The sequence below is a fragment of the Plecotus auritus genome, assembly GCF_963455305.1.
Source record: "Plecotus auritus genome assembly, chromosome: 1".
Taxonomy (NCBI): domain Eukaryota; kingdom Metazoa; phylum Chordata; class Mammalia; order Chiroptera; family Vespertilionidae; genus Plecotus; species Plecotus auritus.
Genome location: NC_137770.1, coordinates 59220028 through 59231258, shown reverse-complemented (window position 1 = coordinate 59231258; position 11231 = coordinate 59220028). Strand labels below are relative to the sequence as shown.

At 39.9% G+C, this 11231-nt stretch overlaps 1 protein-coding gene across 2 annotated transcripts in view; it reads right to left on the bottom strand.

The window, feature by feature from the left end:
* DNAAF4 (dynein axonemal assembly factor 4) overlaps positions 1 to 11231 on the bottom strand; it is a 34551-nt gene continuing 23320 nt past the window's right edge. The window contains exons 7-9 of one of the 2 annotated variants that reach the window (XM_080666877.1): positions 6443 to 6596; positions 5320 to 5425; positions 1 to 392 (exon numbers count right to left, since the gene is read on the bottom strand). In XM_080666877.1, the coding sequence (XP_080523003.1) occupies positions 283 to 392; positions 5320 to 5425; positions 6443 to 6596 (370 nt within the window). In that variant the 3' untranslated portion in view covers positions 1 to 282. The remainder of the gene's footprint in view (positions 393 to 5319; positions 5426 to 6442; positions 6597 to 11231) is intronic. The other variant, XM_080666878.1, reaches the window with a different exon arrangement.

Here is an 11231-nt window from a genome sequence, read left to right as displayed (position 1 = left end):
GCTGAATTCAGTAACAAAAATATGTAATTAAATTATATATTAATATAAAGAGATAAAGAATTGAAATAGATTATTTTGATTTACTTAATCAGAAACCATGCATCTCAAACATATTATTTTCTATAGATTTATAATATTTTCTTTCCAACAGAACTAGAGCACTAAAATAAAGTGATTCTGCACAATTACCCATAATATGTACAAAGATTCCCAATTCCTCCAGTTATTTTGAAAAAACTTTAAACAAAACCCATTATAGTACCTAGTTGCTTCTAGTAGTCATTAAGATTTTACTTCTGTTCCTTGAATTATATTCCGAATCTTCTCAGCATCATTTTGTACAATTTTGTTGGATGGATCAATCTTAAGTGCAGCTTCATAATCCTGTAGGCCTATATTTATATAGCAAAAATGATCAAGAAAATATTTCATAAATACTTACTTGTATTATCTAGACCAGTGGTTGGCAAACCACATGTGACTCGTGAGCCGCAGTTTGCCGCTCTGTTGACTAATGAGTTTGCTGACCACTGGACTAGACTAAATGTTACCGTGTAGTTGGAAGCTGTGAGGATTAGGCAATTGTGGCATATTGTGTGCAAAGAGGTAAAGGGTAGTATATGACAGTGATCGGCAAACTCACTAGTCAACAGAGTGGCAAACCGCGGCTCGTGACCCACATGTGGCTCGCAAGCCGCGGTTTGCCGACCACTGATCTAGACAATATATATTTTTAAATACGTTTTTAGAGAGAGAGGAAAGGGGTGGGGAGAGAGAAACATGGATGAGAGAGAAACCTCAATTGGCTGCCTCCTACACACTGCCTACTGGGGACAGTGCCTGAAACCTGGACATGTGCCCTGATCAGGAATCCCATAGGCAAACTCTCTTGGTGCATGGGATGATGCTCAACCAACTGAGCAACACCGGCCAGGGCTTAGACAATATTTAAAAAAATACAAATAACCACTGAGAATATGGTTCAGGGCCAGTACCAGGCTTTAAATCAGATTCACATCTTCACACACATGGTAGTAGCTCTAACAGACTGCAGAAATTTTTCAGTGATTTTGGGAATAATTATAATAAGTTCATTTAAGATTCAGTAAGAAGCAGTTATTGCAAATTCAAGAACAAATAAGCTAAAGCTTAAATTCATTAAAGCATGAACAGAATCAATAAAAGTCATATAATGAAAGGACATTTTTATCACCTCAATGAAAAAGTAATAAATGGGCTCTGGCCAGGTAGCTCAGTTGGTTACAGTGTCATCCCAATAAACCAAGGTTTCAGGTTTGATCCCATCAGGGTACATAAAAGAATTAACCAATGAATGCACAAATAAGTGGAACAACAAGTCTCTCCCCCCACTTCTTCCCCCCTCCCCCCTCTTTTTCCCCCTTCCTCCTTCCCTCCCTCCCTTCCTCTCTCTCTCTCTTTCCTTCTTTCTCTTTCTCTTCCTTCCTCTGTATTTCAAAAATCAATTTTTTTTAAAAAAAAAGAGCCCTGGCCTGGTTGGTTTAGTTGGTTGGAGTATCATCCCATGCACCCAGAGGTTGTAGATTCGATTCCTGGTTGGGGCTTGTAAAGAGGCATCTGATCAATGATTCTCTCTCACATTGATGCTTCTCTCTCTCTCTCTCTCTCTCTCTCTCTCTCTCTCTCTCAAATCAATTTTAAAATATCCTCAGGTTGAAGTTTGTTTTTTTTTAAAAAAGGAATAAATGGCATTGATTTAGAAATTCTAAATTTCTAAAAATAATTTGGGTAGATAATTCATACTTTATATAATTCATAAACTGTAGCTTGTGGGTTGTTGTTTTTTTTTCTGTAGTTATATCTACAGAATTCGTTTGAGGAAAATTGGTTAAGAAAGAAAGCATTGTGGATGGGTTGGTAAAAATATATAACTGAATCTAAATCATTATCAATAAAAAGGTAGGAAGAATTTCTTTGGGAGGAAGGAAACTTGAGTTCTAAGTGCTGTATTGATTTGCCATGCTACTTCAGGCAAATCACTTAACTTTTCAACCCTTCATTTTCTCATCTTTAGCTCAAAAAAGTCTGATGCTATTATAATTTGTAAAGATAGTTTTATGTTTCATTCCTGTCTTGGTATTTTTTTATCCTCATGAAGCTAGATAAAACACTATATTAGCATATAAAGCTAATATAAATGCTTTTCTTAGAAAAATCTTCTAAAAATGGCAGAAAGAAGTTTAAAAATGAACTCAGAAATAATGAAACTTTTAAAGGCTAGAGTCATTAGGCCTTGAATGAAGGGAAGCTAAATAACCATCTGGGAGGGAGGGATGGGAAAAGGAGTGCTAAAGATGGAACCTCGCTACTACAATATTTTGCCTTTGGAACAACATGAGTAGCTAACTATAAATAAGCCCTAAATACATTAAAAATGTAAAACAATAACAATTAAATAAGTGAGATGGCTTCAATACACATAGGGCTTAGTTACAATCCTTAGTACAGTGTTACAAATATATATAACAAGTGCTTGCTTTGGCAGCACACATACTAAAATTGGAACATACGACTCTAGAGAGAGGATCCAAGATGGTGGCGTAGGTAAACACCTAAACTGCTGCCTTGCACAACAATTTCAAAACTACAACTAAAAAACAAAACGTCTATCACCCAGAACCACGGGAAAGCTGGCTGAGTGGAAGTTCTACAACTAGAAGGAAAGAGAAAAGAGCATTGAGACGTGCACAAGCGCTGAAAAGCTGAGGTACGGAGATGCACAATCCAGACTGGCAGCAGGCGTTGCTTTTTTCAACCTGAAGGCAGACAAGCCCCCGATTACTCTGAAATCCAGTTTCTGGGGAGACGCGGGGGACCCAAACTCCTATGGGGAGAAGCTGGACTGTCTGCCATCAGGTCGGAAAGTGAGGGTGGCTTGCTTGCAGAGCTGCGCGCAGGAATAATTGTTTACTGCGCTGAGGTGCGGGACGCGGGACGTGGTTGGAGACGCAGAGCCGGCTAACTGGCAGCCATCGCTGTTTGCCACGCCCTAGCCTAGTGATGCCCTGAGACCCTGCCTCGCACAACCTACAAACCCACCCAAGCTCCAAGCTGCGGCTTTAGCATATGAATGGCCTGCCCTATTGCAGCTTAACCTAGCAAACTTGCAGCCAGGTCAGACTGCTCTAAAACCTCCAAACCCCAAGCAAAGAGGAGAAAACTGTAGTTCTCGCTGTAGCCCCTGCTGGGTGGCCTCCGACAGTAGCTGACCTGCACCCCATTGGAGACCCAGAAGCCAGTGTACCTAGTGGTCAGTGTGAGACGACACCAGATTTCAACTCCTCACATCCATTAAGTGACACATTCAAGAGGCAGACTCAGTGAGCACCAAAGCCCCACTGAAACAAGTCCTGTACCATAAGTGTGTCTCCAGTGCAGCAGTTCTTCCATTATAGACACAGCGGGTCCTCACAGCCAATTGGCCTGGAGGTCAATTCCTCCCAGTGTACCAACAGCAATCAAGGCTTAACTACACCAAGACTTTGCACTCAGCCCACAAAAGGGATGTACCAAGAGCGTCCACCTCAGGTGATTGGGGAGGCTGAGCTACTCGCCCCTATAGGTCACCTACCACACAAAGCCACTCCATCAACACAGGGAAGCAGCAAAATGCGGAGACAAAGAAACATGTCACGAATGAAAGAAATGGAGGAAAGCAAACTACTGGACATCATAGAGTTCAGAACCACATTTATAAGGTTACTCAAGAATCTTCTAAAAACCTCTGAGGAACTTAGTGAGACCTTTAAGGATCTTAATGAGAATGCCAAAAAAATGGAAAAGGACCAGTCAGAAATTAAGCATACACTGTCTAAAATAAAGAATATACAGAAACTCAACTGTAGATCAACATACCCCAAGAATCAAACCAAAGATCTGAAATATGAGGAAACAAAAAACACCCAACCAGAAAAACAAAAAGAAAAAAGAATCCAAAAATATGAAGACAGTGTAAGGAGCCTCTGGGACAACTTTAAACGTACCAACATCCGAATTTTTGGGGTGCCAGAAGAAGAGAGAGAGCAAAATATTGAAAACCTATTAGAAGAAATAATGACAGAAAACTTGCCCTACCTGGTGAAAGAAATAGACTTACAAGTCCAGGAAGCCCACAGAACCCCATACAAGAGGAATCCAAAGAGGACCACACCAAGACACATCATAATTAAATGCCAAGGGCAAAAGACAAAGAGAGAATCTTGAAAGCAGCAAGAGAAAAACGGTTAGTTACCTTCAAGGGAGTACCCATACGACTGTCAGCTGTTTTCTCGGCAGAAACTATGCAGGCCAGAAGGGAGTGGCAAGAAATATTCAAAGTGATGAACAGCAAGAACCTACAACCAAGATTACTCTACCCAGCAAAGCTATCATTCAGAGTTGAAGGTCAGATAAAGAGCTTCACATACAAGAAAAAGCTAAAGGAGTTCATCACCACCAAACCAGGATTACATGAAATGCTGAAGGGTATTCTTTAAGAAGAGGAAGAAGAAAAAGGTAAAGATAAAAATTATGAACAATAAAATGACATCAAATACATACCTACCAACAAGTGAATCTAAAAATCAAGTGAATAAAAAAATCTGAAGAACAGAATGGACTGGTGAATATAATAGAATCAGGGACATAGAAAGGGAGTGGACTGACAATTCTCAGGGGGAAGGGGGTGTGAGGGGTGCGGGAAGAGATTGGACAAAAATCTTACACCTATGGATGAAGACAGTGGCGGGGGGTAAGGGCATGGGGTGGGGTGGGGAATCAGGTGGAGGGGAGCTATGGGGGGGAAAAAAAGAGGAACACCTGTAATAATCTGAACAATAAAGATTTATTAAAAAAATAAAATAAAATAAAATTGGAACATACAAAAATTAGCATGTTCCATATTTAAAAAACACACAAACATATGTAATGATTATATATTGTGATAGGTCAGTTATTTCTGAGCACATGTGCATGTGTGTGACCAAAGAAGCTCATTTTAAAATTTCCATTATATCATAAGTGAGTCATTTATGTCCTTTCTCACACATCTTTTCATGGAAAAGTTGATATCACAGCATTTCCTAGATCTACACTTGTTTACATCTTGTTCTAACTCCCTTATACAAGAATCTTTTTAAAAATATTTCAAAATCATTTTTTGTCAGATAAATTACAAAGATTAAATAAAGTGATAAAAAATATAAAATAATGAGTCCTAAACAGTCATGATCTTAAATAAGCCCAGTAACATTTTTTCCAGTGTATAATTTGAAACTTGAAACATTTCTTTCATTTTCTTACCTTCTACATACAATTCTAGTTGACAGAATGCTGTTCCACGTCGTACATATGCCTTCATTCTTGCATTAGCATTGTCTGGAACAGGTGGTGTCAATAATTCCAGTGCCTTACAAAGTAAGAATAATAATAAGGGAAAAACATAACTTTCTAATTCAAATCTGAACAAAAATATGGTAAAAACTTTAACTTTAAAAACAAGCCTCAAACTCTCACCCACCTAAACTTTTGTCTTAGCTACCATAGGAATTTATTAAATACATGTATTTATGTTGAGCAATTTAAGGAATTGTTCAATTGTTCCTATATGAGACTCATATCCCCTCTTCTCCAAAGTTTTAATTTGGTTTATCATCTGAAACCTCTAAAGCTTTATCTTTACTAGCAAGAATGATTAAATAGCATTTTTAGCTTTTTATATTCAAATTCAATGATTCAGTTATTCATTTATTCAATAAGTATTTCTTTATGTACAAATTGTTCTAGTAAAAGGAAAAATAGATTTAAAATACTATCAGATGTTCAGTAGCTTAATGAGATCAGAGTGTGAAGACTTAGTTGTTTCCTCCATATCCTCAATTTCAAGGACCCACATAAGAGATTTTGCATTGATTTCCCCTTAAAACAAGTTACTTTGATATGAAAAACAAGAAAACAACTAGCAGTTTAAGATAATGACATGATATCAGTAATGAAAATTAGGATATACTAAGTTACTCTGAAAATGTGAAAACAATTATTGAGATAGGCTTTTACTGTGCAAGTGGCAGTGATACCAAGTGTTCTTCCTTCCACCTTGTATTATGTGTCCAAAATTTTAATAAGAAAAAGGTTGAGCACAAACTGCCAGCAATTTACTCATTTCAACTGGTAGACCAGAGCAATTTAGTAGCAATTGATAGGGGATTTCTAATTTAACTTGAAGGCTCAGGAAACTTGTCCATGCAAAAAAAATTTTTTTTTCCAGAAAAAAAGATGTAATAAGCAAGATGATTGTTAAAATCCTTTATTATTTAAATAATTCTCAATTATTTAAATTTGACACATAAAAGGTAAGGTCATCATTTACACCAATAAATAGGAGTATAACAATTTTAAAGTATCATATGTAGATAAATATATATACCTTAGAAGAATCTTCGATGGCCTTGTGTAAGTTTTTTAATTTTAGGTGGCAAGCAGCCCGATTCAGATACAATAGTGGAATCTTAGTATTTAGTCTTATGGCTAAGTTGTATGCATTAATTGCTGCCAAATAGTTTTCTGTCGCAAACAATTTGCTAATGAGACAAAAACAAAATAAAAATAAACAATATAATATTGAAACAAAAAGACAGAAATAATATCTAATGATATTTGGCAAAGGGGATGGCTTACCTCCTTTTCTATTCCCTGAATAATGGAGGTTATAGGCTATAGTGACTCCACATACATCAGGATGTAATCAGCATGACCTCACCCCTACCTTCAAGGGTAGACATAAGTAGTTTAAGTTCATACACACATTTCCATCCTCCTTGCTACAATGATTGACTCAGGGATGGTCTTATGACCTAACTTGGTCTATTCAGAATAAAGCCTGTTGCCCTAGCCGGTTTGGCTCAGTGGATAGAGCGTCAGCCTGCGGACAGACACAAGGTCCCGGGTTTGATTCCAGTCAAGGGCATGTGCCTGGGTTGTGGGCTCAATTCCTAGTGTGGGGCATGCAGGAGGCATCCAATCAATGATTCCCTCTCATCACTGATGTTTCTATCTCTCTCTTCCTTTTCCTTCCTTTCTGAAATCAATAAAAATATATTTTTTAAAAAATGAAGCCTGTGACTTTGTTTTCAAAGTTAGAAAATGAAAAATTGGATAAACTCCTCCTCCTGGATACAAATGAAGAAAGCACACAGCCCAAATTATGGCTGAGCTTTTTAAAAATATATGTTTTTTATTGATTTTAGAGAAAGGAAGGGAGAGGGATAGAAAGATAGAAACATCAATGAGAGAGAAACATCAATTGGCGGCCTCCTGCACACTCCCTAATGGGGATTGAGCCCAAAACCAGGGCATGTGCTCTGATCTGGAATCTAACCAGCAACCTTTTGGTGCATAGGTTGACCTTCAACCAACTGAGCCACACAAGCCGGGGCTACATTCTTATTTTTAAAAAACACTGGTTCGTTTATTTTATTTTATTTTTACATTTTTTAATTGATTTCAGATAGGAAGAGGGAGAGAGAGATAGAAACATCAATGATGAGAGAGAATCACTGATCTGCTGCCTCCTGCACACACCCTACTGGAGACTGAACCTGCAACCAGGGCATGTGCCCTGACCAGGAATCGAACTGTGATCTCCTGATTCATAGGTCAATGCTGTACCACTGGGCCACACCAGCCTGGCAGGGCTACATTTTTTAAAGTTCAATACTACTTTAAATAACCAAAAATGGTCTGAACTCAGAAATAGTCGAAATTCAAGAGAAAAAAAATTAAACCTCTGTCTAAAAAATAATCCTTGAACACCAAATTTAAACAGAGAAGCTAATGCCCAGCCAGCGTGGCTCAGCAGTTGAGCGTCAATCTATGAACTAGGAGGTCACAGTTCAATTCTCTGTCAGGGCACATGCCCAGATTGTGGGCTTGATTCCCAGTAGGTGGCGTGCAGGAGCCAGCCGATCAATGATTTTCTCTCATCATTGATGTTTCTCTCTCTCTCTCCCTCTCGCTTCCGTCTAAAATCAATAAAAATATATTTAAAAAAATAAAATAATAGATACATAAACAGAGAAGCTAATAACCATCAAGTCTACCCAGATGCCCCAAATAAGGCAATGCTAATGAAAAGAATTATGCAAAAGCACTCATTCATTTAATACAGACAATTGCAAACTCCTCTAATTTTTAGAAAGAAACATTCTAACTGCCAATGGCCAAAAGTGTCAAACATTCTGTACAACAGCTGAGTGTGGGAGAAGCAACAAGAGCAGGAGTATTAAGAAAGAAGCAAAGTGGAGGGAAGTAACGAAAGGAAAAAAGAGGAGAAATCAGAAGTAGTGGGGCTTACAAAGTGGAATAGGGGCAGGGAGCAACACATTCCAACAGAAGACAGAATAGCTTTGTTTTGTGGGCAATAGGATCTGTAGCACCCACCTGTCCCTCAAAGAACTTTGAAAATCCTTGTCTCCTTCAAAGTCTTGTTTGGGTGTAAAATATACTTGGGTATCTCAAGAGCTTCTAAAACTGACAGGTGTGCCTTAGGCACATCAACCATTGCAATTTAGCACTCAGGGTAGAAGGAGGAAAGGATATTGCATAAAAACAAAATGACAAGTCAGGCCATAGTTGGTGCACTGCAACACAATATTATGGGCTGTAAAACGCATATAAACAAGCAACTGAACAGAATTATAATTACATCAAAGAAGTCATCTTAGAATATGAAATCTAAACTTCTTTCAGTCAGGCAAAAGGTAGCAGCATAAATAACTATCATAAACAAACCGAGCTTTTAAAATGCAGCAAAGCAAGGTATATTTGGCAGATCTGTACTAAAAAAGTAGGCAGGTATGGGGGTTGTTGGGAGGCAGTTCTTTCTCTGTGAGTCTCCTGCATGTCTTGTGTCAGATCCACTGACAGATTTCGTTTGGGACTATTAGTTTTTTCAAAGATGTCTGTATAGCACACAACCTTGAAAAACAAAGATAGTGCCTCCTTCTGGGGCAAAGAGCAGATTTTTTGTTGCTCAGTAAGCTATAGACAATACCTCCCTGCAAGGTAAAGGTTGGACAGGTTTGCTTACAATCTTATAGAAAACTGTGCTCCCTAGAAACCAAGATGGTGGCATAGGTAAGCACCTAAACTGCTGCCTCGCACAACAATTTCAAAACTACAACTAAAAGACAGAACGGACACCATCCAGAACCACAGGAAAGCTGGCTGAGTGAAAATTCTACAACTAGAAGGAAAGAGAAAAGCTCACAGAGAATTGGAGGTATGACAAAGGGTCTTTGTGCGCGCAGAGAGGAAGGGTGGCTGAGAGCCTGGCTGACTTTCTCTGGCGGAAGGGGGAAGGAAGCCCCCGACCACACTGAACCCCAGTTCTGACTGCACTGAACCCCAGTTCCGGGCAAGACCCTGGGGACCCACGCTCTTACGGGGGGAGTCTGGACTCTCGGGCGGAGACTCAGGAGCTGGGGAAGGCAGAAGTCTGAAGGCGCGCACGTGCCAGTGCGCACAAAGGCTGCGGAGGTTGCCACAGGCTTTCCCTAGTGGAAGGGAGTTGGAGGCTCCTGACTGCACTGGGCCCCAGTTCTAACTGCACTGAACCCCGGTTCCAGGCGAGCCCCTGGGGACCCACGCTCTTGTGGGGGGAATCTGGACTCTCGGGCGGAGACTCGGGAGCCGGGGAAGGCAGAGGTCTGAAGGCGCACGCGTGCCAGTGCGCACAAAGGCTGCGGAGGTTGCCACAGGCTTTCCCTAGTGGAAGGGAGTCAGAAGCTCCTGACTGCACTGAGCCCCAGTTCCAAGTGAGCTTCTGGGACCCACGCTCTTGTGGGGGGAATCTGGACTCTCGGGCGGAGACTCGGGAGCCGGGGAAGGCAGAGGTCTGAAGGCGCGTGCGTGCACGCAAGGGCAAGGCTGTCTGCTCTGCCCTGAGACTCCACCCCATCCAAGCTGAGCACAGAGGCTATTGCAATTTGGCAAGTCTAATCCTATAAGGCTGTCTCCAGCACCGAACTTCTCCCAGCGTAGACACAGCTGATCCTTACAGCCAACTGGCCTGGAGGTCAATTCCTCCCAGTGATACCAACAACAATCAAGACTTAACTACAACAAGGCTGTACACACAGTCCACAAAGGGGTGCACCAAGAGTGTCCACCTCAGGTTAACTGGGGAGGCCGACCCACTGGGCCATATAGGAAACCTAGCACACAAATCTACCCTACCAACTCAGGGAAGCAGTGAAAATGCGGCGTCAAAGAAACAGATCACAAACAAAAGAAATGGAGGAAAACAAAAGGCTGGATATAGAATTCAAAACCACGGTTATAAGGCTTTTCAAGAATATCCTAGAAAAGGCCGATAAATATAACGAGACCCTCGAAGATATGAAAAAGGACCAACTAGAAATTAAACATACACTGAATGAAATAAAAAATATTATACAGAGACCCAAAAACAGACTAGAGGAACACAAGAATCAAGTCAAAGAATTGAAATACAAAGAAGCAAAAAACACTCAACCGAAAAAGCAAAAAGAAAAAAAAAAATCCAAAAAGTTGAAGATAGTGTAAGAAGACTCTGGGACAACTTCAAGCGTACCAACATCAGAATTATGGGGGTGCCATAAGAAGAGAGAGAGCAAGATACTGAAAACCTATTGGAAGAAATAATGACAGAAAACTTCCCCTACCTGCTGAAAGAAATAGACTTACAAGTCCAGGAAGTGCACAGAACCCCAAACAAAAGGAACCCAAAGAGGACCACACCAAGACACATCATAATTAAAATGCCAAGAGCAAAAGACAAAGAGAGAATATTAAAAGCAGCAAGAGAAAAACAGTTAATGACCTACAAGGGAGCACCCATACGACTGTCAGCTGATTTCTCAACAGAAACTATGCAGGCCAGATGGGAGTGGCAAGAAATTTTCAATGTGATGAATAGCAAGAACCTACAACCAAGATTACTCTACCCAGCAAAGCTATCATTCAGAATTGAAGGGCAGATAAAGAGCTTCACAGATAAGAAAAAGCTAAAGGAGTTCATCACTACCAAACCAGTATTATATGAAATGCTGAAAGGTATTCTTTAAGAAGAGGAGGAAGAAGAAAAAAGTAAAGATAAAAATCATGAACAACAAATACATATCTATCAACAAGTGAACCTAAAAATCAAGTGAATTAAAAACCTGAGGAACAGAATA